At 43.6% G+C, this 27,845-nt stretch overlaps 1 protein-coding gene across 5 annotated transcripts in view; it reads left to right on the top strand.

The window, feature by feature from the left end:
- Positions 1-27,636, top strand: part of HSF2BP (heat shock transcription factor 2 binding protein) — an 82,661-nt gene extending 55,025 nt beyond the window's left edge. For all 5 annotated transcript variants that reach the window (XM_060151019.1, XM_060151021.1, XM_060151020.1 and 2 more), the window contains one exon: positions 26,907-27,636. In XM_060151019.1, the coding sequence (XP_060007002.1) occupies positions 26,907-27,115 (209 nt within the window). In that variant the 3' untranslated portion in view covers positions 27,116-27,636. The remainder of the gene's footprint in view (positions 1-26,906) is intronic.
- Positions 27,637-27,845: the final 209 nt, after the last annotated feature.

Raw genomic sequence — 27,845 nt, 5'->3', positions numbered from 1 at the left:
TTCAGACCTTGATAGTTGGCAGGCGAAAATTTCTAGGATCACGTGGAGATAATAGAAATAGACTCTATGCCTATAACGTTAATACAGGATAAAATGCGATGTGAAAAATAATTCAAAAGGTGGCAAGAAAGAGAAAAAATGAAAAAATAAGATGGAAGCAATAAATCCAAAAATATGTACAGTTACAACTATAAATGGACCAAATGACCCAGTTAAGAGATAGTCATGTCAGACTGGATTTAAAATAATCATCCAGTTATATGTTGTTTATAAGAGATTACTTTAAAACATAAGAATACATAAAGGTTGAGAGTAAAAGGAAAACATACTAGGCAGATTCTCATCACCAGATTCTGTATCACCAGGATATAACATTTTGAACTTATATAAACACTTCCTAATACAGTCTCAAAAATGAAACAACTGAAAACAGCATAAGAAGGAATTCATAAATCCCCCATGATCAGGGACATTTTAACCCACTTCACTCAATACTTGATAACTAAAAAAGAACAAACATTCAATAAGGATATGAATGGTTTGAAAAACACAACCAGTCTGCCCCACTGGATGCATGGAAGACTCCAGCTGTATACTTGTTTCAGTTACACATGGAAAATTTATGAAAGTGATCATTTTCTGGGGTTTGAAACAAGTCTCACATTTCAGATGATAAGAATCGTATGGGATATCTTCTTTGACCACGAAACAGTGAAGGTGGAAATTAATAACAAAAAGAGAATTAGTAAAATCCTGCATGTAGAAATTAAGTAACCCATGAGTAAAAGAAGAACTCATAATAGAAATCAGATGTTTTGAACTGCATAATGAAAATATTACGTATCAAAAATGATGAAATGCATTTAAATCAGTATTTAGCAGAAAGTTTATCAATTTAAAGAAGAAAGCGGAAAATGAATGAGCTGAACATCTACATAAGAGCTTAAGAAATGGGAACAACCCTGGGCAGCTCAGCAGCAGATTTAAGCTGGTAGGAAGAATCAGCAGACTTAACGCTAGGTAGAGGTTATCTGGTCTGAACAACAGAAACAGAAAAGGATGACGGAAAATGAGCAAAGCTCAGAGACCTCCAGGACGTCGTCAAGCATATACCAGCATAAGCACAGTATGAGTCCCTGAAGGAAATGCTCGAGAGAAGAAAGGGGCAGAAAAAATATTCGAGAAGAGAACATCTGAAAACATCCTAACTTAGGACCAAGAGAACATTTCGGAATCAGTGAAACACGTACAAGGACACCACAGATTGACAGCTCACTGCTCATCAGAAACAGTGGTCCTAAAGCGGAGGGATGATGTGTCCAAAGTTCTGCAAGAAAAGACCTTCTACCAAGAATTCTGTGTCCAGCTAAACTAGTCTTCAAAATGAAGGCAAAATACATTCCTGGATACGCAAAGACTGAGAGATTTTATTGCTAGCAGACCTTCTTTACAAGAAAGGAAGTTCTTAAAGCTGGGAGAAAATGACCCCAATGCATAACTCCAATCCAGAGGTATTGGTGGAGGCCACCTTGCCATGGGCTCAGTGTGATTCATGGGTAAGGCTGGTGTTTCAGAGGCGCTCTCTGTTGAAACTGGTTTTTTTTTTTTTTTTTTTTTTTTTTTGCTGTACGTGGGCCTCTCACTGTTGTGGCCTCTCCCGTTGCGGAGCACAGGCTCCGGACGCGCAGGCTCAGCGGCCATGGCTCACGGGCCCAGCCGCTCCACGGCACGTGGGATCTTCCCAGACCGGGGCACGAACCCGTGTCCCCTGCATCGGCAGGCGGACTCTCAACCACTGCGCCACCAGAGAAGCCCCGTGGTTTTTTTTTTTAAAGACAAATACCACACCTGTTGCACTGACAATCTGAACACTGGGCTAATGCAAAATATTAGGAGAAATATTTAACCAACATAATAAAACAGTTATATTGAAAATCTTTGTAAATAACCATCTTAAATGTTTTGCTTTTTGATCACATGGTTATCATCATTGTTCACATAATAAAGATGTAGCTTACTAGAATCATGACCCTTGCAAGGCCACCTATTTGGCTAATAGGAATGCCGAAGATACGTAACTAAACTTTCATCAGCATGCAAACCTCTCAGCCTTTCTCTGTGCATATGACCCAAATATATATAACCAAATGCCAAATATTCTCTGTGATATAACCAAAGTCCAAATAAGAGCGTTGCATCTCTGTGTGAGATGATGGACAGCTGCACGCAAACTGAAGTGTTTCATTCATTCGTTGGAGATGTGTTTTTGAGCACCTCCTACATGTTACAAGGCGCTTGGGATCATCTGTGAGCCAAACGAGATCCCTGCCCTCTTGGAGCTTTCATTTCCGTGTGGAAGAGAGACAGTAAACAACAAGCAGACCAACCAGGGGGATTACACAGTATGTCAAAAGGTGACTGGTGCCACAGGAAAAGAGACTGTGACACCACAGTGGGGTAGGGAGGTGTGAGTTAGAGGACGGAGGTACACTGGCCTCACTGAAAGGAAAATGATGCTTAAACTAACTTTAGAAAAACGAGAGGAGCTATTCACAGAAGATGCTGGAGTAACTCAAAATTTGAGAAAAATCTAAGCAGCCAAGCTTTGGGAAGGGCAGGGTGAAGCCAGCTGCAAGCTGGAGGATCCCTCTTTGCATCCTTGTGTCAGCACTCTGACCCGGCTTCAGCGACCGACAGCACGGATGAACTTCCCCCAGGTGGCCAACCACATCGCCACAGGCAGCTCTGCATCACACCTCATAGTTCTATGGCCCAGACTGGGAAAAATACTCCTCTTCAGCAGCTCCAGCCAGAACACACCTGGAGGACGACTCTGGTCTGGCTCAGGCCACGTGCCCTACGCTGAGATCGTCACCATGGCACCGCCAGGCCCCACGCTGAACAGTGAGGAGGGTAGAAGGCAGGAGCATGCCAAGCAGACCTAAGAACAGCCCCACGGAAACCGAGTCCAGGCTAACGTTCCTAGCCCAGGGTCCAATCACGCCACCAACAGTGAACTTGGGGACCCCACCTCTGCCTAGGCTGGTGAACAACCTGAGGAGTGTACGGAACAGGAGGTGCGTCCAGGCAATGTTGGGCCAGAGGTGGCCACTAACTTCTTGCAGGTCGTGGCAAAAAGACCCAGACGCTTGGGCAAAGTGGTGGGGATTCAGAAGACCCTCAGAGACCCAGTCAGGGCCCAGTTCAGTGAAGAATTGGAAAGCAAATCCAGAACAGAGGCCGAGGCCACGGGGAAAGCTAGAGAACGCATCAATGGCCTGAGGGAAGCCGGACACCGGCTCCTAACAGACGCGGAGCAGCAGAGGGCGGCTCCTGTAGCGGGTGGAATGGAGACCACGGCCAAGGGCAGGGCAGAGGCAGGCTTTCGACAACAGGAATTGTGTGGAGATCTAAGATCTGGTTCCAACCAAAAGGAAATGTACGGTCTAGGTGGATATGACCGATATTTATGAAACAAGATACCAAGAAAATGTTAAACCAATATGTCTCTAAGTAAAATGGGAAACCAAAGGCGGCAGGACTTGACGTGGGCTAGAGCGCAGCAGAAAGCTCCTAAGAGGCGTGGCCTGAGCTGAGCCTGCAGAGAGCAGGACAGCGAGGGCGGAGCGAGGCGGTGCTCAGAGCCGCTGGGTCTGATGGCTCTGCGTGCCTCGCATGTGGGGGATGGTGCAGCGTTTGTCCTTTTGTGACTGGCTTGTTTCACTCAGCTGCCTCCATGTCCTCGAGGTTCAACCACGTTGTGGCAGGCTGAAAAATAATCCACTGTACGTATAGACCACAGTTTCTCTATCCATTCATCTGTCGATGGACATCTAGGTTGCTTCCTAATCTTGGCTATTGTGAATAATGCTGCAGTAAACATGGCTAACAAATATCTCTTCAAGATCCTTTTTTCAATTCTTTTTGGATATGTACCCAGGGATGGGATAAAATCTTTCACTCTTACTAGAAGCCTTTCTAGTAAAAAAAAAAAAAAAAACCACGGAAAACTCTCAAATATTATTGACTTGACACTTGGCCTTCAGGTCCAATAGGACAAAGAAGTCAGCCTCCCCACAGGACATTGCGGGGCCTGTTCTCTTCGATTAATCAAACCTTATGTAACAATTTTAACCAGAAACTCAGTCTAAGTGTTTGATTTTTAGCTGTTGATAGAATTGAGTGGTCAAATGACTGCTTCATATCTTGAAGGATGTCAGAAAACATTTGGCTTACGTATGTCAAATCCAACAAGCTGAGAACAATCGAAAATTTACTCTAGTCTGATAGAGGTATAATTAATTCATGGTCACAATTTAGAAAGGGGAGGTAGTTTATATGGAAAGATGAGTTTGTTGTGGGACATGCTCAGTTCGGGGTAACAGTAAAAAAAAGAAAATATCTGAAGGGAGCTATCCAACAGGTCCTTGGAGATGAGAAGCTTGGAGTTCACGTGATAGGCCAGAGGCATGGGTTTGGGAGTCATTATTAGAGAAGTAACAGAACAGAGGACTGGGAGTGTGGAGACTGTCATGCAGCAGAGCTGGCCCTCCCAGGGCCATGGGGAGAGGCCTGAGCCCTGAGGAGGGGTCTCCGGGAGCCCGGAGTGAGGAGAGGCAGGGCGAGGGCAGAGCTGGGCCTAGCCCCGCTCTGGCAGTTCCCTGGTTTGTGGTTCTGGGCGAGTCCTTTAGATTATATGACAGTCAGGCTTGTCATCTACAAAGTAGAACTGCAAATGTGTCTCTGCTTTCCTCAAAGGGAGGCCATGAGAATTTAGTGTAACAGTAAATGGAAATGGTTGATAAATTTAAAAAAAGGAGAAAATAGTCATTTGTGAAGAAAGGAGTCTGATAGTGTCAGATATATGTTGAAGATCAAGAAAACAGGAATGGAGAAAAGGCTTTGGTGATCTTTGAAAAGATTTTCTGTAGAGTACAGAATTAAGGACAAAGGAGATTGAAGGAGGGGATGGGGAAAGGAGAGCAGTAGTGAGGGTAATGCTGCTTGGGCGGGAGTTTGTTAGTGAAAGGGGGCTTCGTGTGTTGGTATTAAGGGTATTAAGGGTAATCAGGTCCTAATTTTCAGGTTTTGAATTTCAAATAGAAAGGAAATAATTAAAAATAAGAATTAGGGACTTCCCTGGCGGGCCAGTGGTTAAGACTCTGCGCTTCACTGCAGGGGGCGCGGGTTCCATCCCTGGTCGGGGAGCTAAGAATCCTGTGTGACGAGCGCTCAGCCAAAAAACAACAACAAAAAAAAAAACAAAACCCCCCAAGCATTAATATACCTTACGTTACAGCACACTGCGACCATAACCCCCAAGCATTAATATACCTTACGTTACAGCACACTGCGACCATAACCCCCAAGCATTAATATACCTTACCTTACAGCACACTGCGACCATAACCCCCAAGCATTAACATACCTTACCTTACAGCACACTGCGACCATAACCCCCAAGCATTAACATACCTTACGTTACAGCACACTGCGACCATAACCCCCAAGCATTAATATACCTTACCTTACAGCACACTGCGACCATAACCCCCAAGCATTAATATACCTTACCTTACAGCACACTGCGACCATAACCCCCAAGCATTAACATACCTTACCTTACAGCACACTGCGACCATAACCCCCAAGCATTAATATACCTTACCTTACAACACACGGCGACCATAACGTTTTCTTGAGCAAGGAGTTATTTTCTCTTGCAGTTCATCTTCAAACGGTGAGTTCTTTTCTGGCATAAGAGTAGTTACTAAAATGTGATACTTGCTTCATTTTTGGCGGTTTGTTTTAATATAGTCTGCTAATATTAGAATAGTTTTTATAATCATTCTTTCTGTATGAATTCTGCATTATTCTTTAAGAAAAGACACCATTAAGTATTTTTCACTAATTCACTGATGGAAGATCCAGTGCTTAGGATTATTGTTCTTTATAAGATTATTCAACCTCAGCTAATGAAATTTCCCATATGATTTGTAAACGTTCCAGCTGTGAACACACTCTACTGATAACACAAGTTATGTAACATCTTGGAAGCCAGTTTATTCAGGAATCAAAAGAAAGCTTCTAGAAGGTGAAAACTGGGAAGTTAGTGTTTATGATATATTTGCTGGGCTATATTTTGTGGAAATATATTTTAGCATTTTAAGTGCTAAAATTATAGAGAAAAACTTGCATGTCCCAAGATCATATGGCCCCAGGAGAGAGCCTGGCTAGAACTTGAAGGTACACGACCTGAGCATCTTCTAACCTTACCTGCGTTACCCTCCCAGCCAGAATGTCCACCAGGCCACAGAGGCTTCTGCAGAGCAGGGCCAATGCCAGGGCACCAGGAGGCCACCGGGACTTCAGCTCAGGAGCAGCACAGAAGGCAGGGACCCCTGCCCCCACTTAGCATGGCAAGGTGCCCGTTAGAGCTCTGCGTACATTACGTGCAAGGCACAGGGTTCTTGAGTCATCTCTTACGGTTGGATCAGATCATAACACGCAAAGATTATTACCCCTGTTTTACAAGACGTGAAACTGTGCACTGCACAGTGCTGAGAGTGATGCAGTTCCTGAGCTTGTAGCACTAGGGGTCGGAACCACTTTGCCCTTCTCCCATGATTTCTCTGGTTGTGTCTGTATATTCTGGACACTGTGCGTGACTTATCCAGCACCCCATGTCGTGTCCCTCGTATCTGTTACTCAGGGCTTCACTCTCCCTTTCATGGACCATATGACCCCGGGAAAGAGATTCTAAGCTCCAGGAGGGGCTTTTGTGGAAAAAAAAAAAGAACATACACACGCACAAACCTACCTGTGCCCTAATGTTCAAGCTTGGGTCCCCATCCATAGAGGTTGTAATTTAATTGACTGGGAGCGGGACCCAGATGTTGAGGTTTCCACACCTTCTCGGTGACTCTGATGTGTAGGACAGGGTTGGAGGTTAGTGGTCTGAGGCGGTCATGGCAGTCCTATCATCGTGCCAGTGATTGGTTTAGGATTCAGGGCTTATTCCACTCCGTGCGTGGCATCCTTCTGCCCACGGTCACTGGTCCGGAAGTGGATGCATGAGCTATGCTAGGCCCGTCCAGACCCCAGGGATGGTGGAGAGGCTTCTCCCTCACCGGCTGTGAACCAGGAAGCGCGTAGCCCCGCGTGCTGCTTGCCCCTCCCTGTGACTGAGTGCGCCAGCCTTACGGTGACGCTGTGCAGCGTGGAGTGGGGGGAAGAGGGGACCCAGGTCTTTGACAGCATGATTGAGCCAGTGAACCCAGCTCTGTAATGGACATGATACGACATCATAAATGTTATTAGTGCTTAAGCCAGTTTGAGTTGTAGTTTTGTATTTTTTGCTAAGTATTCTGACTCACTGTTTCTGTAGTAAAAGTCAGTAGAATTTCCTAAATCAGTTCCAAGTTTCTCGATATGCAGAATGAAGGGATACAAAGAAGGTGTGATAGTCGGAGGTAACATCTGCATTGCCTTGGAAGCGTACCCTGCCAGCATCAACGTACCTGCTTTGCTCTTCTTGACAAAATGTGAAGATTTAGCAGAGTTCTTTGCATGTGGTTCAGAAGTGCCGGTCGTAGGTTAGGGGTGCAAATCCTACTTACTAGTTGTTGATCTTGAGCGAATTCGTTGACCAGCCTCTGCCCCCACTCTTCACCTGTAAAATGGTGACAGTGACATCTGCTTCGGAGTGGTTACAGGGACTCAGTTAGTCCATCCATGGACACAGGGCACCAGCACAGTGCGTGGGGCTGGGGCTAGGCTGAGCCACATGGAATTGCCAGTATTTGTCCATTTTGGACCTATAAAAATGACAGTTTCACATGGTTCAGCTGAACACATTTTTAATAATAAGTGAAAATTGGGAACTGGGGATGTCATCAGGATAATTAAAAGCATTATTTTGGCCTCAAATAATGTTCAGTGAAAGTTGTTTTTTTTTAAATGGAGTTAGCCATGTCTCACTTTACTTCATGGGATTTAAAACCTCAGCCAAAGAAGTAACTTACATGTTTAATTTTCAAGGCTTTGCACAGAGTACATAATTCTTAGGAAGACAGATTATAATTATACCATTCTTTAAACGGTTCAGCATCGCCGAGACAGGGTTTTCATCTGTGAGACGTGATAGTGGAGGGTTGCCTTCTATGTACTGTTTTGTCAAATATATGTGACTGGCTTCTTTTTAATCCAGGGGCCCACACCCACGGTGCTTCCGTGGTGAACAGCAATGGAGCACACATGGGTACAGCACGTTCTCTGTGCACTCGCTGCGTGACGGCCACGGGACCAAAGTCTGTGCTTACTGTGCTTTGTGTAGTCTTTACGGCAGGTATATTTTATACACAAAGATGCTAAGGCTCATGGAAGCGTAGGGTTCTCTGAGGCCACACAGCTAGGAGTGTGGTGCTTTAGAATGCGAGTGTAATGCTGTGGATGGTCACAAAGGCGTAGAACGAGCAGCAAAACCTTCACTGCTTCTCCACTTGGAAATTTAAGTCACTGAGCTCTGGACCCAGGAGGGCGGTGGCTCTGTCTGAGGTTGGTCTCCTTACGCACGATTGCATGTGGGGACCTGGAAGTGACTTTTGAGTTCGAATTTGAATATCCTTAGGACCTGCCACTGCCTGTCAGCGGGCCCCAGTCTTGGCCACTGTTCACCACAGGTAGGAAGGAAGCTCCTTAAGGAGTTTCCTTGTTCTGTGGCGGGACCCTAGCAGTCCGCTCCATGCTCCTGAGTCACGGAGGAAGGACATCTGACTCTGGCAGGCTGACTTGACTGCAGACAGTAAAGAGATGTTGCCCCAGAGTGAAAAGGCAGTAACGGGTGTGAAAGCACTTTGTAAGGGGTGAACTGCTCGTCAGGTGTAAGTTGTTTTTATCATTATCTCCTTCTGGAAAGCATCAGGCCTGCACAGGGTGGCCAGTACTCCACTTGGTCCTGCAGCAGTTGGGGTTCAGTTCCTCCCACCTCACGGCTGGAGAGATCCAGTGTTTTCTTGATTCCTGAAGGAAGCCTGAGGGCCCAGGTGAACGATGGAGTGCTTGCGGCAGGCTTACGGCTTCTCCATGGAAACACGCGGGCTTTGAAAGAAGTTGCTCTTATTTTCCGAGTAAAGGGTTGGTTCTCTAGCACCTAGAATGATGAGGTACCCGTGGGTCTGACCGAAGCTTTGTATTTTCATATGCTGTGAACTTTGTCAGTGGCTGATGGCCTGTTACCAGCATTGTGATATAAACACTGTAACATTTGAAAACTACCAAACCCTGGAGGTTCAAATATTTTGAGTCCGATTTTTTTTTTCTTTTTTTTTTTGCGGTACGCGGGCCTCTCACTGCTGTGGCCTCTCCCATTGAGGAGCACAGGCTCCGGGCGCGCAGGCTTAGCGGCCATGGCTCACGGGCCTAGCCGATCCGTAGCACATGGGATCTTCCCGGACCAGGGCACGAACCTGTGTCCCCTGCATTAGCAGGCAGACTCCCAACCACTGCGCCACCAGGGAAGCCGCTATTTCTCTTTTTAACAAAGTATTTCTTTCAGTGGTTACTCTAGGGTATAAGATACACATGTTAACTTATCACAGTTCACCTTCAAAATATACCACTCATGTGTAGTGTAAGAAGCTTACAGCAGTAGACTTCTTTTTCCCCTTTCTGTTCTCTTACAATTGTCATATGTATGTTGAAAACCTCAAAATACATTTTTGCTTTAAACAGCTACCTTTTAAAGAGATTGAAAAGATATGAAGAAAAAGGTCCATGATTTACCATTTCTGCTGCTCTCATTCCTTTGTGTAGATCTCAGTTTCCACCTGGTATCACTTTAACATTTCTTGGGGTGCAGGTCTGCTGGTGTAGAATTCTCTCAGTTTCTGTTTGTCTTACAAAGGTTTGCTCACCATTATTTCTGAAAGATATTTTTGCTGGGTATGGGACTTGAGGTTTCATTACTCTAAACATGTTGCCCCCTGTTCTCTGGTCCACATGGTTTCTTACCAGGAGTCTGCTGTCATTCTTACCTTTTCTTTCTACCTCATGTTGTTTTCCCCCTCTTGTTGCCTCTAAGAATTTCTCTTTATCAGTGGTTTTCAGACATTTGATTGTGATGTGCCTTTACCTGCTTGGATCTGTAGGTTTGTGGTTTACCTCAAATTTGAATATTTTAGGCCATTATTTCTTCAAAATGTTGTTATGTCTTCCCCCTCCTCTCCTTCTAGGACTCCAATAACAAGCTTGATATTGTTCCACAGGTCACTGGTGCTTTTTGCTTTTTTTTTTTCTTTCAATATTGTTTCCTCTTTGTGTGAGGGCAAAAGTTCATCGAAGAAAATTACAGTATGAGGGAATTTGGTAGCTTTATGTTCTCCCTTGGGCTTGTGGACGTCCTCCTCCTCAAGAAGTACTGAGGAGCAGGCTGTCCCGGCATCCAGCTCACAGCGTCCTCTTCATGTCCCTGCCACTGCTTCTCCCCACACTGCATAATCACAGGAAGCAGAAACAGCTGCTGGGACAAACCCTTATGTTTAAAATTTACTTTCCATAAACTAATCTTTCCAGAAAAATAACTCAAAAGGTAACTCTTGGAAAGATCTTTCAGATAAGATGCCTAAATTCTGTCAGGCCATAGGTGTGTGATATTCCTCATGGCTGAAGGAAGTGCAACAGCCAGTCAGAGTTCTAGCAGCTACACGTACTGAGCCCTCACTCTAGCCAGCACGTGCTTACGTGCGTTCTCTAGTGCGTTCTCTCAAACCCTTTGATGTGGTGTGTGTCCTGATTTACTGACCAGGAAACCAAGGCTCAGAGAATGTGAAATCCTTACTTAACGCTGGGCAGTTAGGAAGGTACCACATTTGGTGTTCATATCCTGGCCCTCTGACTCCAAACCCTGAGCTTGTGTGTTTTCTCCTGGGCTATGCTGGCTTTATGATTTAAACCTACATTTAACTTGAAATGTGAAAATTGTGTGTGGCCTCCATTTAATGGATTATATACCATTTTGAGAAGTCTGTTTTCCAGTGGTATTGCTGTTATGGTTACTAACATCTGCTTATTTTCATGTATTTTGACATGTGTTGAAGTGGGACTCATTTGGTTGTGATTCAGGCTCTGCATATGTGTAAGAGTTGACCCATCTGCCATGCAAGTATATTTTAGAAAAGGAGCAAATTCCTAGCTGGGCTAAGTAACCCTTTTTCCACTTCCCTCTGTGTGTGATCTGTTGTCTAAAGTATTGTGTCGAGAAAGTTGAGAAGTGATTTTGGAAAGAAGGAAATGAGGAATCTGTGTTGGAGTGTGATCCAGAAACAGATGAGCTGATGGAAGAAGCCAAGATGCTCACATCCATTTGGAGGGAGTTTTAATTGGTAAAGGTTGAAGTTATAACATGATTTTGGAAAGAAAAAATTAGAAATGTGATAAATGATTAGACACATTACGTTCCCAGATCTTTAAAATCCAACTAGAAACCACTTTCTAGGGAGCCTTTCCAGACGTCCCACCCCCAAGACTGATCATTCCTTCTTTAGGGTCTCATGGTGGATATTACAAACAGACTCATATTCGTACTTTCTTAATCTATTGCTTGTTAATAGCCTGGAACTATTTTATTGAAAAAAATCCCAGAGTAGTTGTGAGAGTAGAGACTAGAGGTTGTATCTCTTTTGTCTCCCACAAAGTACACTGCTGGGGCTTGGCATCCCCTCTGCAGACTCTGCCGCTGAGCTGGGGGCTTTTCCTGCTCCTCTGGCGGCTGGCGCCGCGGGCAGGGTGCACTGAAGCTTGGAGCACCCGGGAAGCTCGTAGTTTACAGGTGTTCCTCGAGCGCCGAGCCTGCCCTAGGCCCTGGAGGTTCAGAAGTGAGCAAGACGGAGCTCTTCCCTTGTGGAACTTATATTCAGGTGAAAGACTTGACAACCGGCAGAATGGCGGAGATCGTGTAATACAGAGAAAGATGGGGTGGTGTGAGGGCCTTGAGGCACAAGGTGGGGCTGCTCTGTGGGCGTGTGAGTGCAGACCTGAGTGAAGTTGGGGACAAGCCATCAGAGTTCTGCGAACAGAGCGGCCCGGGCCGCGGAGGGGCAGTGGGAAGGCCCTGCGGTGGCCGTGGCCGTGAGAATATAGGGGTGAAGCGGTGGTGTGGTGGAGAGGTGCAGGGGAGTGTCAGGAAGGAGGTCAGGGAGCCCGTCGGGCCGGGTCCCCTGGGGCCTGGAGTGGGCTGTGAAGGTAGAGCAGGGCAGCCCTGGTCTGAGGGGCGGTCACGGGGCTCTATCTGGCTGCCGGGGCCGGGGCCGGGGGCTGGGGGGCAGGTGCAGGGTGTGGGTGGGAGGTGTGGCGGCTGCGGGTAGCAGCAGCGGCGACGGTGATTGACGTGCGTGGATTCAGGGTCCATTTGGGGGCGAGGGGGATATGAGGGAGGGCGGGCTGGGGTGATGCTTGAGTTTGGGGCTGAGTAGCTCGGTCCCTGGTGGTGCTATTAGGAGGACTTGGGGAGGAACCAGTAGTTTGGTGCGTGTGAAATTCGAGATGCCTGTTTGACCTTCAAAGGGGGGTGCGAAGTGCACGGTTGGGTTTCTGAGTCGAGTTCATGCAGAGGCTGGGGCTGGAGACCACTCTGTGAGCCGTCATGGTGTAAGAAGCACGTGTGGCCCTAGCCGTGGACCACGTCATCCCGGGAGTGAGAGGGCCTGAGGACGGGCCTGGGCCGCTCCAGCGGCTTCAGTGCAGGAGGAAGAGGAGGGGGAAGCAAAGGAGACGCTGAGGGAGCATGACAGAAGCGGGTCGAGGGGGGAGAACCCGGAGGACGTGGTGTCCTCGAGGTCCCTGAAGACCGTGAACCCAGAGCGACTGTGTCACACGCCCCTGAGCAGCCGAGCTGCAGTCGGGGCAGCCTGCAGGCCAGGAGGGGAGAGGGCCCGGCTGGGGGGCGCTCGGGGGGAGCCTGAGGCTGGGTCGTCAGCGGCTCCTCAGCAGGGCTCACGATGAGCAGCCAGGTCAGTGCGGCCTGGCTCAGTACACCCCGGGTGTCAGAGTCCTTATGCGGACGTGGCGTCGGCGTCTAAGGCAGTGACACCGATGTTTGGGAATGGCTCACAGATTGGCTCTGAAGGCAATTCCAGGAGGCATTCCAGAAACCTTCTGAACAGTGACAGTATTTCTGGAACGAAGCTGAAGCCCTCCCAGCTGACTGCTTCGGTGGAGAGCAGGCTCTGGGTTGTGAGAGTTCTGGAGCTTGGTAGGATGGTTCCTCTCCTTGCTCTGAAGTGCCCTGGAGATGCCCTGCCTGGGAGGGAGAGCCAGCTCTGGGAGCCAGGGAGTGGGCAGCTGCTGACCCCCAGGCTCTCCTGCCACGTTGAACTGTATTGACGGAGGGACCGGTTTCCTTCTGTTTGGTTTTGTTGCATTCAGTAGATTAGATTTTCGTGGAGAGGAATTAAAAATCGAATTATATTTTAATTGTTCTTGTAATTTAACAGGATTCTATGGTCAAACCTTTTGTAGTTACCTTGAAATTCATGTCTTATCAAGCTCTCTTTTTATAGTTGACTCCAAGCAAGCCACAGCATGCTCGCCCTCCCTTTTTCCCTGCTCGCTCATCCAGATGACTGCTCATTTCCCCAGCCTCCCCAGGCGTGTAGGCTTGTCTTTCACCCGCTGTCTGAGGGAAGACAGGGCAAGGTGCTGGGCTCTCAGAGCTCATGCGCGGGTAGAGCCAGGCGGCAGGAGGGTGCTGAGATGCCCGCCAGGAGGAGAAGTGTTTGCTCGCTGGTTTATGTTAGAGTGCTAAAGGGACTCAAATGCTGTTTCAGGATGAGGCTTCTGTGGCGATATTAAATGTCATGAGTCTGATCTGTCTTAACCGTGAAGGCTCAATAACTATCTCCTGGTTAGAGAATCAGAGAACAAGTTTTGGTTGATTTGTGAAGTTGGATTTTGTTTAATTTTGATGGAATTTTTTCCTTGATCCAGTGAAGGATCAAGGAAGAAATCCTTTACCACAGAGAAGTAATTGTAGAGAAATCCTCAGTGTCGTTTCTCTTACGAGTTGCATACGTTTGCATTTAGGTGAGGGCTGGTGGTGCTGTGAGCGCCGAGAGATGTCACCAGCTGACGCTGGGGAGGCAGTGCAGGGACGGCCAGAAAGATTCATAGAGGACGTGAAACAGTAAAAGAGTTTCTAAAATGCTCACTTGTCACTTGGAACAAATAGTGTACACGGCACGAATTGAGTTACTTCTGCTTAGATTTTAGTTGATGACACTGGTGGCCTTAGAGATATTTGTACCTAATGGTTTAATATTCAAGGCACCTATTTCTTTAACTTAAGGAAAAAAGGCCTACAAGCAACAAAGGAAAACCAAGTAAGTATTTCATTTCTTGGCTGGCTGAGCTGCTGCGTGGCGTGTAGCTTATTCTGAAGGCATGTTTGGCATTATTTCTTCTCAGAATCTGTCCACGGTCAGACTTGGGTCTAACAGACAGTCAGTCTGGGCCATGCTCCCAGGAGCAGAGGCCCCTCTGCAGGGTATGAACCACGGCTCTCCTGCCTGCCTGGGAAACTGGATGCACTTTGCATACAATGGGACTCGTTGTGGTGCAGGTGCATCTCTGCGTACCAGCAGGCTTTGCACAGCACACGTGCCGGGTGTCAGGCGCAGTGTCAGCCGGTCTGCAGAGACTCCCAGTGAGCATCCGGGGTGCGCGTAGCCCTGGCTCTGGTTCTCTGAGGGTTACTGCCTTGTCTCCCACGTTCAAGAACTTGAAATTTGCAGGGAACGTGTATTAGGGTTCTCCAGAGCAATGGAACCAGTGGGATAGATAGATCGATAGATATGAGGAGATTTATATGGGGGCCGAGAAGTCCCATGATCTGCTGTCTGCAAGCCAGAGAATGAGGAAAGCCAGTGCTGTAGTTCAGTCCCAAGTGCAAAGGCCCAAGAACCAGCAGCGCCATGTCCAAGGGCAGGAGAAGATGGACGTCCCACTCAAGCAGACAGAGCGAATTCACCCTTCCTCTGCCTTTTTGTTCTATTCAGGCCTTCAGTGAATTGTCGACGCCACCCACACTGGGGAGAGTGACCTTCTTTACTTGGTCTGTGGATTCAAACGCTGATTTCTTCCAAGGAAACCCTTACAGACACACTCAGAAATAATGTTTTGCCAGCTCTGGGCATCTCTTAGCCTAGTCGATTTGACACATAGAATTGACCATCACAGAAGGCAAGCCTTAAAAGAACTAATTTGAGATGGTCCAGAGTACTTAATGAGATGCTGATGATAACTAACATTGCTGAGTGCTTGCTCTGTGCCAGGCCTTATCCTGAGCTTGTTACATGCATTTCACTATATCATCCCCTCACCGGCCCTGTGAGGTCACTACTAATGCCACCCAGGGATCAAGTGGTCAGGCTGGGACCTGAGCCAGGCAGTGGCACTCCCAGCAGAGCAGGGGTCCAGGGAGGAGAGATATCCGTGTGGGCCCGAGTGGGTAGGCGGGGTGGACCGCAGGAGTTGGGGGGCCTGGGAAGAGCGTCTCTGGATTGACTTTGGCAAGTTGTTATTTTTCTTTCTCTCCCCCTCCTTGCCTTCTCCCCTTTCTTCCTCTTTCCCTTCCTTCCTTTATCAAAATAAGTTTAGCAAGTGTAACATATTTAGAGAAGAATACACAAGACATACAGGCCAAGCTGAGAGAACTGTTGCGAGGAGCACTTATTAAAACTACCAGGCTGAGGAGTGGGAAGTCGCCAGCACGCGGGGATCCCTTTGTCCCTCCTGACCCCTGCTGCTCCCTCCTGCACTGAACCTGATGTCAGGGGAGTCTCATGTTTTGTGTCGGCGTCCTCATTTACCTTTTGTTTGTAGGTTCCTGGTGCTGTTGCCTGTTCATTGCCGTATCACCACTAGGTGCCTGTAGCACCCCCGCCCCCAGTTGTGACAACCAAACATGTTCCCTGCAGGGCTAAGTGCCCCACCCTGGTTGAGAACCACTGCTGTATAATATTTCATTATATGAGTTTATCCATTTACCATTTGGATTGGACACTTGACTTGTTTCAGGTTTGCGGGTTTTACAAATAATGCTGCACCAGAAATTCTTGTGCCTGTCTATGGTAATCGTGCATATTTTCCTGTTGGGTGTCTGTTTAAAAAAATTGAAGTTTCAGGACTTCCTTGGTGGTCCAGTGGTAAAGAATCCACCTTCTAATGCAGGGGACAGGGGTTTGATCCCTGGTTGGGGAACTAAGATCCCACGTGCCACGGGACCCCTAAGCCCGCGCGCCACAACTACTGAGCTCGCACGCCTCAACGAGAGAGCCTGTGTGCCACAAACTACAGAGCCCACATGCTCCGGAGTCTGCATGCTACAGCTACAGAGCCCATGTGCCCTGGGCCCATGCACCACAACTAGAGAGAGAAAACCCACGCCACAACTAGAGAGAAGCCCGAGTGCCGCAAAGAAGAGGCCGTGTGCCATGGAGAGGTCCCGCAGGCTGCAGCTAAGACCCGACGCAGCCAAAACAATAAGGAAAATAGATAAATAAAATAAATAAATATATTTTTAAAAAATAATGGAAGTTTTGATCTATGGAAGTGTGTCTTCAACTCTATAGCTTGTGCAGGGCTGTTTTCCAAGATGGTTGTACCCAGTGTAAATTTGACCTACAGCATGTTAGCCTTCTGCCTCCTTTCCATTCTCACCACCCCTGCTACTGTCAGCCTTCTTCACCTTAGCCAGTCTGACAGGGGTTATTTTATTGTGGGGTTTTTTTTCTTTGTAAGTTTATTTATTTTATGCTGTGTTGGGTCTTTGTTGCTGTGCACAGGCTTTCTCTAGCTGTGGTGAGCAGGGGCTACTCTTCGTTGCGGTGTGTGGGCTTCTCATTGCAGTGGCTTCTCTTGTTGCGGAGCACGGGTTCTAGGCACACAGGCTTCAGTAGTTGTGGCACATGGGCTCAATAGTTGTGGCTCACGGGCTCTAGAGCAGAGGCTCAGTAGTTGTGGCTCACGGGCTTAGTTGCTCCGCAGCATGTGGGATCTTCCCAGACCAGGTCTCAAACCTGTGTTCCCTTCATTAGCAGGCGGATTCTTAACCACTGCGCCACCAGGGAAGCCCTATTTTATTTTATTTTTTTAATTAAAACAATTTTATTCCAGTTTTATTAAGATGTAGTTGACATACAGCACTGTATAAGTTTAAGGTATACAGCATAATGATTTGACTTACATCCATCATGAAATGATTACAGTAAGTGTAGTGAACATCCATCATCTCATACAGATACAAAATTAAAGAAATAGAAAAATTTTTTTCCTTACGATGAGAACTCTTAGGAATTTCCCTCTTAACTTCCATATATAGCATACAGCAGTATAAATTATACTTACCATGTTGTACATTATATCCCTAGTACCTATTTATCCTATAACTGGACATTTGTTCTTTTGACCACCTTCATCCAATTCCCCCTTCCTGTACTCCCTGCCTCTGGTAACCACAAATCTGATCTTTTTCTATGAGTTTGTTTGTTTTTGAAGTATAATTGAGGAGACAGAATTTCTAAGATATCTTATATCTGAAATGTCTTTATTTTACCTCACCTATAATAGAGTTTGGCTGGGTATAGAATTCCAGGTTAGAATTACTTTTTATTTCTGAATTTTGAAAGCAACATTCCATTATCTTCTAATGTCCAGTGTTGAGAAGTTTTGATTCCTGATTCTTTGTATATGGTGTGTTTTCCCTCTAGAAACTTGTAGATTTTTCTCTTTGTTTCACTTTCTGAACTTAAATTTTATGTTGATACGCCTGGTGTATTAGATGTAACTTTTATCAATTTTGCTGGAAACTGAAAGGGACCTTTCAGTTTAGAAACAAATCTTTTGATTCTAGGAATCTTTAAAAAATTATTCTGAATTACTGAATCATTTTAGAGTGATCTCCTCCTATCTGCTGACACAGTTTTCTCTTTTTGGAATATCTAATATTTGGTGTTGGGCCTCTCTTCTTTTTCTCCTGTTGTTCATCTCTTTGCTTATTTTTTTTTTATCTTTTATTGAAAATTCTATTGATGAAGATAAACAAACTTGAATAAATGGAAAGATAAACCCTTTTTTGGCTGAGAAGATTCTATATTGTTAAGCTGACACTTTTCCCCAGTATGTCAAATAAAAATACTGATTGGGGAAGTCCTAGCCACAGCAATCAGATAGGAAAAAGAAATAAAAGGAATCCAAATTGGAAAGGAAGAAGTAAAACTGTCACTGTTTGCAGATGACATGATGCATGTACACAGAAAAGACACCACCAAAAAACTACTAGAACTCATCAATGAATTTGGTAGTGTTGCAGGATACAAAATTAATATACAGAAATCTATTACATTTCTATACAAGGAACGATAGGAAAGAGAAATTAAGGGAACAATCTCATTTACAATCACAGCAAAAAGAATAAAATACTTAGGAATAAAATGAAGGAGGTAAAAACCAGTACACTGAAAACTGTAAGACACTAATGAAAGAAATTGACGACAACACAAACAGTTGGGAATGATATACCATGTTAATGGATTGGAAGAATTAATATTGTTAAAATTTCCATGCTACCCAAGGCAAGCTACAGATTCAGTGCAATCCCCATCAAAATTGCCGATGGCATTTGTCACAGAACTAGAACAAAGAACTTTAAAATTTGTATGGAAACAGAAAGACCCTGAATAGCCAAAACAATCTTGAGAAAGAATAATGGAGCTGGAGGAATCATACTCCCTGACTTCAGACTATATTACAAATCTACTGTAATCAAAACAGTATGGTACTGGCACAAAAAGAGACACATCAATCAATGGAACAGAATAGAGAACCCAGAAGTAAAGCCACACACTTATGGTCAATTTATCTATGACAAAGGAAGCAAGAATATACAATGGCAGAAGGACAATCTCTTGAATAAGTAGTGCTGGGAAAACTGGACAGCTACATGTAAAAGAATGAAATTAGAATATTTTCTTATACCATATACAAAAATAAACTCAAAGTGGGTTAAAAACCTAAATGTAAAACTGGAAACCATAAAACCCCTTGAAGAAAACATAGGCAGAACTCTCTTTGACATAAATAATAGTAATATTTTTTTGGATCTGTCTCCTAAGGCAAAGGAAACAAAAGCACAAAAACCCCGAATGGTACCTAATTAAACTTAAAAGCTTTTGCTCAGCAAAGGAAACTGTTGACAAAATGAAAAGACAACCTATTAAATGGGAGAAAATATTTGCAAATGATATGACTAATAAGGGATTAAATCCAAAATACGTAAACAGCTCATACAACTCAATATCAAAACACAAAGAACCCAATTAAAAAATGGGCAGAAGACTTGAATAGATATTCTTCCAAAGAAGACATACAGATGGCCAATAGGCCCATGCAAAGATGCTCAGCATTGCTAATCATCAGAGAAGTGCAAACCAAACCACAATGAGCTATCACCTCACACCTGTCAGAACAGCTATTATCAAAAAGACCACCAATAACAGATGTTGGTGGGGATGTGGAGAAAGGCGAATTCTTGTATGCTTGCTGGGAATATAAATTGGTGCAGCCACTGTGGAAAACAGTATGGAGGTGCCTCAAAGCTCAAGATATTGGGTTGGCCGGAAAGTTCGTTCAAACAAGCGAAGGAACTTTCTGGCCAACCTAATAGAACCAGCCCATGATCCAGCCATTCCACTCCTGAGTATATACCTGAAGAAAACAAAAACACTAATTCAAAAAGATATATGTATCCCAATGTTCATAGCATCATTATTTACAGTAGCCAAGATATGGAAGCAACGTAAGTATGCATCAACAGATGAATGGATAACGAAGATGTGGCATACACACACACACACACACACACACACACACACACACACACAATGGAATGAAATTTTGCCAGTTGCAAAAACATGGATGGACCTGGAGGGCATTATGCTTAGTGAAGTAAGTCAGCCAGAGAAAGACAAATACTGTTTTATCACTTATATGTGGAGTCTAAAAAATACAACGAATGAATGAATATAGCAAAACAGAAACAGACTCACAGATATATAGAAAAGAATAGTGGTTGCTAGTGGGGAGAGGGGCAGGTTAGGGGCAAGATAGGCGTAGGGATTAAAAGGTACAAACTACTATGTATAAAATAAATAAGCTACAAGGATATATTTTACATCACAGGGAATATAGCCAATATTTTATAATAACTTTAAATGGAGCATCATCTATAAAAATTTGAATCACTATGTTGTACACCTGAAGCTAATATTGTAAATCAACTATACCTCAATAAAAAAAATTCTTTAAATTTTTAAATTTTTTAAAAAAATGACAAACACTGGAAAAAATGCCAATAGGAATTTTTTTCTCTAAAAGAGATTTAGTTATTTATTTTTTATGGGTTTATAACATTATATGTTTCATGAGTGCAAATTTATATTTTGACTTCTGCATACACTGCAGCATGCCCACCACCAAAAGTTTAGTTTCCCTCTGTCACCATACAGTTGACCCTCTTTACCCATTTTTCTCTTCCCCACCCACTTCCCCTCTGGTAACCACTACTCTGTTCTCTGTATCTGTGTTTGTTTTTGTTTGGCTTGGTTTGTTCATTTAAAAAATTGCACATATGAGAGAAATTGTACAGTATTTGTCTTTGACTTATTTCACTTAGCATAATACCCTAAAGGTCCATCTATATTGTCTCAAATGGCAAGATTTCATCTTTTTTTATGGTTGGGTAGTGTTCCATTGTGTGTGTGTGTGTATATTTATATACACACACACATATATTATACACACACACACACACACACACACACATCACATCTTATTTATCCATTCATCCATCAGTGGACACTTAGGTTTCCATATCTTGGCTAATGTAAATAATTCTGTGATGAACATAGGAGATCAGATATCTTTTCAAATTAGTGTTTTCCTATTCTTTGGATAAATACCCAGGAGTGGACTAGCTGGGTCATTTGGTAGTTCTATTCTTAATTTTTTCAGGAACCTCCATACTGTTTTCCAGAGTGGCTGCACCAGTTTATATTCCCACCAACAGTACATGAGAGTTACTTTTCTCTACATCCTCACCAACACTTACTTCTTGCCTTTTTGATAATAACCATTCTAACAGGCACGAGGTGGTATCTCATTTTGGTTTTGATTTGCGTTTCCCTAGTAATTAGTGATGTTGAACATCTTTTCATGTGCCTATTGGCCATCTGTATGTCTTCTTTGGAAAAATGTCTGTTCAGCTCCTCTGCCTATTTTTAAATCAGGTTTTTATGTGTGTGAGTATGTGTGTTATATTCAGTTGTATGAGTTCTTTATATATGTTGGGTATTAACCACTTATCAGATATATGCTTTGCAAATATCTTCTCCATTTGGTTGGTTGCCTTTTCTTTTTGTTGATGGTTTCCTTTGCTATGCATAAGTTTTTAGTTTGATGTAGTCCCATTTGTTTATTTTAGCTTTTGTTCCTTTTGCCTGAGGAGACATATTCAGAAAGATATTGCTAAGGCCAATGTCAAAGAACGTACTGTGTCTTTTTTTTCTAGGAGTTTTGTGGTTTGAGGTCTTACATTCAAATCTTTAAGCCATTTTGAATTGATTGTTGTGTGTTGTGTGAGATAGTGGTCTAGTTTCATTCTTTTGCATATGGCTGTCCAATTTTCCTAACGCTACTTATTGAAGAGGCTATCCTTTCTCCATTTTATGTTTTTTGCTCCTTTGTTGTAAATTAATTTTCCATATTATGTGTGGGTTTATTTCTGGGCTCTCAATTCTGTTCCATTGATCTATCTATCCATTGATTTTCTGCCCAAACCATACTGTTGTGATTACTATAGCTTTGTAGCATAATTTGAAATCAGGGAATGTGATACCTCCAGATTTTTTCTTTTTCTCAGGATTGCTTTAGCTATTCAGGGTCTTTTGTGTTTCCATATAAGTTTTAGGATTGTTTGTTCTATTAATGTGAAAAATGTCATTGGAATTTTGATAGGAATTGCTTTAGGTAATATGGACATTTTAACAATGTATAACATTCCAATACATGAGCATGGGATATCTTTCCACTTCTTTGTGTCTTCTTCAGTTTCTTTCAACAGTGTCTTATAGTTTTCAGTGGACAGGTCTTTCATCTTCTTGGTTAAATTTATTTCTAGGTACTTTATTCTTTTTGTTGCAATTGCAGATGGGATTGTTTTCTTAATTTTTCTTTCTGATAGTTTGTTCTTAGTGTAAAGACACCCAACAGATCTTTTAATATTGATTTTATACCCTGGAACTTTACTATATTTGTTTATTATTTCTAACAGTTTTTTGTGTGTGTGTGTGGACTCTTTAGGGTTTTCTCTATGTAAAATCATTTTTCTGCAAACAGTGACAGTTTTATTTCTTCCTTTGCAAACTGGATGCCTTTTATTTTCTTTTACTTGCCTAATTGCTCTGGCTAGGACTTCCAATAGTATGTTGAATACGAGGGGTGAGAGTGGGCATACTTGTCTTCTTCCTGATCTTAGAGAGGGATAGCTTTCGGTTTTTCACCAATGAGTATGATGTTAGCTATGGGTTTGTCATAGGCCTTTGTTATGTTGAGTTATGCTCCTTCTCTACCCATTTTATTGAGAGTTATTATCATAAGTTAATGTTGAATCTTGTCAAGTGCTTTTTCTGCATCTACTGAGATGATCATATGATTTGTACCTTTCATTTTATTAGTCATGTAACACATTGATTGATTTGCAGATGTTGCACCATTCTTGCATCCCTGGAATAAATCCCACTTGATTGTGGTGTATGATCCTTTTAATGTATTTTTTGTATTTAGTTTGTTAGTATTTTATAGAGGATTTTTGCATCTGTGTTTATCAGAGAATATTGGCTTGCAGTTTTCTTTTTTGTGTTGTCCTTGCCTGGTTTTGGTATCAGGGCAATATAGGCTTCATAAAATCAGTTAGGAGGCATTCCCTCCTCCTCAGTTTTTTTGGAAGTGTTTGCATCCCTTTGTCTTTCGTACCGCTTTAGAGAGATTTCCTCTACTTTATTTTCCATACTGCCTATTGAAGTCTTCATTTCTACTATCGTGCACTTAATTTCCAGCTGCCTTTTTATTTTTTGGAATTAAAAAACTAGCATCCCATTCTTGCTTAATGGATAATACAACTTTTTAAAAAATCTCTTTGAGGAGGAGATTAATAAAGTTTAAAAAAAGTTTTCTTCTCATTGCCTAGTCTTTCTTTTGTCCTCCTTTTGTTTTTGTTGAAAATGATAATTATCTTCTTCTCAGGTGTCTGGTAATGCATCGTTTTGTGCTTGTGTTTAAGGGTGGGATTTATAATGCCAATTGGAAGCCCTGAGCATGTGAGTGGGGCTTGTGAACTTCACTGTAGTGTGAGCTGGCTCAGCCATTCTCAGCCATTCACTGGGAACCCACAGGTCAGTATCTTTAGATGTTTCCTCTTGGGTTGCTCAGATTGCCCAGAGAAGACTCATCCAACTCTAGGAACGGAGGAGGGGAAGAAGGAGCATCTTAGAATTTGTGGGTATGTTTTAGCTTAATCCAATGTGTTTTCCAGACAGAACCTCCATCTTCAATTGTGCCTAATGTCCCCTGCTCCAGAGATTCTTTTTTTGAACGAATCTTAGTAGTTTATGTCTTCCAAGCAGTTTGTCCATTCCATCCAAGTTGCAAAATTTATGGGCACAAATTTCTTCATAATATTCCCTTATTATTCCTTTAATATCTGTAGGTTCTATAGTGATTTCTCCTCTTTCATTCCCCAAATTTGTAATCTGTGTCTGTCCTTTCTTCCTTCCCCGTTTCCTTGTGTAGCCTGGCTAGAGTTTTATCAATTTTATAGATTTTTTTTAACAGGGTCACCTTTTGGGTTTACTGTTTTCTCCCCAGTTGTTTTTTATTTGTCCTCATTTGTATTGATTTCTGCTCTTTATTATTACCTTCCTTTGGCATGTTTTGGGTTTGATTTTTTCTTTTTTTTTATAGATGAAAGCTAAGGTAACTAATTTGAGACCTTTGGTCTTTTCCAATATGAGCATTCAGTGCTATAATTTCCCCTGATAAGCAGCGATTTAACTGCATCTATAAATTATGATACTGTGTTTTCATTTTCATTTCATTCAAAGTATTTCCTAGTTTTCCTTATGACTTCCTTCTTGATCCATACATTATTTAGAAGTATGTTGTTTTATTTCCAAATATTTGGAGATTTTTTCACATATTTTTCTGTTAATTATTTTGTATTTCTGTTATTTTCTGTTATTTATTATATATTTCTGTTATTTCTAACTTAATTCCTTGTGATCACAGAACGTACTTTGAATCCTTTTGAATGTATATTTGGTCAAGTTGGTGGATAGTGTTGTTCAGGGATTCTGTATGTTCACTGATTTTCTTTCTTTTTTAAAATCAGTAATGGAAATAAAAGCATTAAAGTTTCCAACCTCTGATTGTGAATGTATTTGCCTTGGATTTCTAGCATGTTGTGCTTTGTTTCTCTTGAAGCTCTGTTGTTAGGTACACGCCTAATTAAGACTGTTGTGTCTTTTTGATGCATTAACTTCTTTATAATTATACAGTTATAATTATACAATTATAATCCCTCCTTATCCATGGTAATATGTTTTGCTCTGAAGTCCACCTTGTCTGATAATAATATAGGCTCTGCAGACCTCTTTTCATTAGTGTTTGCATGGCATGATTTTATTCTTTTATTTTTAACCTGTGTCTTTATATTTATCTTGGGTGTCTTGTAGACAATGTATAATTGGGTCTTGACGTTTTGTGCATTCTCTGTCTTTTAATCAGTGTATTTATACAGTTTTCATCTAATGTATATAGAAATACAGAAATATTTCTAGTTGTTTCTTTTTTCCTCTTTTTTATCCGCTGTTGGATTATTTAATATTCTATTTTATCTGCACTGTTGGCTTATCATTTACATTTTAAAAACTCTTTTTAGTATTTTCCCTAGGGTTTACAATACAATCTTTAATTAACTGTGATTAATTAATTATATTAATTAATCACAGTTAGTTGAAGATTTTCAATTGAAACATTAAAAATCTTTAAATAACATTGTACTGCTTCAGGTATACTGCAAGAACCCTAAAGCAGTGCTTTCCCATCTATTAATCGTATTTATTTCAGATTCCTTTTCTAATTGTTTCTAAATCTGGGTTATCTCTGAGTCTGGCTCTGCTGATTACTTTATTACTGCAGTGGGGTTTTGTTTCCCTTGCTTTGTCATTGTAATTTCTGATTGAGTGTTGGGCATTGTGTGGGGGGCAGTAGAGCAGAGGTCAGCAAACTTTTCCTGTAATGAGCTAGCTATTAAGTACTTTGAGCTTTGAGCGTCATGTGTGGTTTCTGTTGCATATTATTCTTCTGTTTTGTTTTCTTTTAAGATAACTCTTTAAAATGTAAGAACCAACCGTAGCTCACAGCCTGTGCAGAAACAGCTCCTGGGCTGGATTTGGCCCTTGGGCCACAGTGCGCCAACCTCTGCAGGAGAGAATGAAGTACACAGAGAGAGTTTACACCTCCTGTTCTGTGGGGCTGTCGGTGTGGGCGTTGGGCTGGTGTGGGTTTTGTCACTGTGGTGACCTCTGTGCCGCTGGTTTCCAGTCTTCTCCTTCCTTGTGCTGAGGGTGAGGACTGAGTTGCCAGAGTCCTTTGTCAGTCTCCACCCCAGCTGCGGGCCTTCCCTTTGGGTCTGTGCCTCGGGAGGGGTCTCCTTCCATCCTCTTGCCCCTCCCGCTGCTGCCGTAGACTGCTTTTGCTAGGCCGCTGGAGGACGCAGGGGAGTTCTCTGTTGTTTTGGTTCGGCTCCCGTCCACCTGCATCTGAGTGGCGCCTTCCCCGTGGTCCTGTCCTCCTCCCTGTGGCAGCCGCTCTGCCTGTGTCTTTGGCAGTTTTTGTGCTAGAGCAAGTTCCCTTCCCCTCCCCCGAATAGGAGCGCTTCGGCGGGCTGGGCCCAGGGTAGGACAGGGTTGTTTTGCCGCTTCCCAACACAGCAGTCTTCACTGAGCCCTGGTAGCTCTCGTTCAGTGGGGAAGGGCTCCGGGGGCCTTGGTGCTGTGGCAGGTCCCACTGAGGGTTTGCTCAGTCTGCTCTCTCAGTCCACTTACTTCTTAAAAGATTTTTAAAGTGTAGTGCTAAGAAGGAGGTACTGATTTTGAGTCTGGTTCCAATTACAATATCTAATCAAGAATCAGTGGCATGTTAAAGGCTCCCAGTAGAGAGACGTGGTGAGGAGAATTGGATCCCCGGTGGTTAAAGGTTATAACTTGTGTTGGGCCGTTGTTTCAGTCCAGCTGCTTTTTAGTGGCTGCTACAGTATATGCAGGGCTGCCAGGTTCTGTAACTCCAGAGAGCATTCACACGGGAAAACGGAATTCGCTTTGAGTGTTGCAGCTGTGACTTTGCGGAACTCAGTGGCCTGAAGAGATGCCATATCTGTATGTGGTCTCTCGGGGCTTTGCTGCACTTGGAGTGAAAAGGAAGTAATACCTCTCAAAGCAATCTTATAACTGGGCAGAATTACAGAAAACTACATGAAAAGCCCTCATATTTTCAGTTCAACATTTAGAGTTATGTGGCTGTGATATTTGAAGGTGGGATGTTACTAGAGGATGCCATTGTCACGCTCCTCTTATGAGCTAAGCTTTCACATCAGGAAGTGACACTGTTTGGGGTCAGCTCATAGTTTACTAAACTGTCACATCCATCATTCAGAGGCCAAGAACCCCTGAGGGGTGGATTCTGCCCCAAGGTCCCTGTAGGTTTTATTCTAACCAGAAGTGTCACCTCTTTCCCCCTAGACCCGGACACAGAGGTGTGTCTTCACGTGCTGCGCCTTGTCCAGTCTGTGGTGCTGGAGCCAGAAGTCTTCTCCAGGACGGCCTCGGAGATCCGCAGCTCCCTGCCCCTGCAGCGCATCCTGGCCATGGCCAAGAGCCGCAACCCTCACCTGCAGGCCGTGGCCCAGGAGCTCCTGGAGGACCTGCGCACTCTGGAGCGTGATGCATAAGGGTGCTCAGCGCCGGCATCCTCTCCCTGGGTCCCCACTTTGTCTTCTAAAGCCACCAGCCGTGTGCCGTGTGTTACAGATAGCAAATGTGATGCCTAGAGACGGCTGTGTCCTGAGATGTGCCCACCTGACTTGCTCCTGGAAGAGAACGTGCTTGTGGGTGGTGGGTTAATCTTGCCGGAGGTGAGCCTGAGAAAGGGTCTATTCTTCCGTGAAGACCCACAGCAGCTGCATCCGGAAGAGGGCCTTCTCAGAGTGGCTTCTGCTGCCCAGGAGACCCTGAGACCTGTCGGTTCCCCCTAAAAGCGGGAGGTTGGATAACCGCCTACCCCGTTGGTCGGCGTTTTCCTGAGATACCTCTCTTGAAAACAGTTCATTCGGCTCTCTAATAATTATAATTAATTCCCCCCACCAGTTCAAGTTTACCTTTAAATCTTTCGGTGAACCTGCTATTTCAGATGATATTGGACATTCTAGTTCTATATTTTTGTGCCTCTTTTATTTTTGAGTAAAGAAAGTCAGAAGAATCATTGGTGTGCTACAATTATTGTTTTCTGAAATATTATAAACTTGATGTTAGGAAGGTATATATTACAATGCATACGCCCGTGGTTGGTGGAAAAAACCCTCCTTACATTGTTCTGGGTCCTTTGGCTATGAGCTCAGGAGTCCAGTTTTTCTATAACAGTATCATGACAAGGGCCTCATAGATTAGAGCACATGCAGCTGC

This window comes from Lagenorhynchus albirostris, chromosome 5 (genome assembly GCF_949774975.1).
Source record: "Lagenorhynchus albirostris chromosome 5, mLagAlb1.1, whole genome shotgun sequence".
Taxonomy (NCBI): domain Eukaryota; kingdom Metazoa; phylum Chordata; class Mammalia; order Artiodactyla; family Delphinidae; genus Lagenorhynchus; species Lagenorhynchus albirostris.
This window is presented reverse-complemented; position numbering and strand designations above follow the sequence as displayed.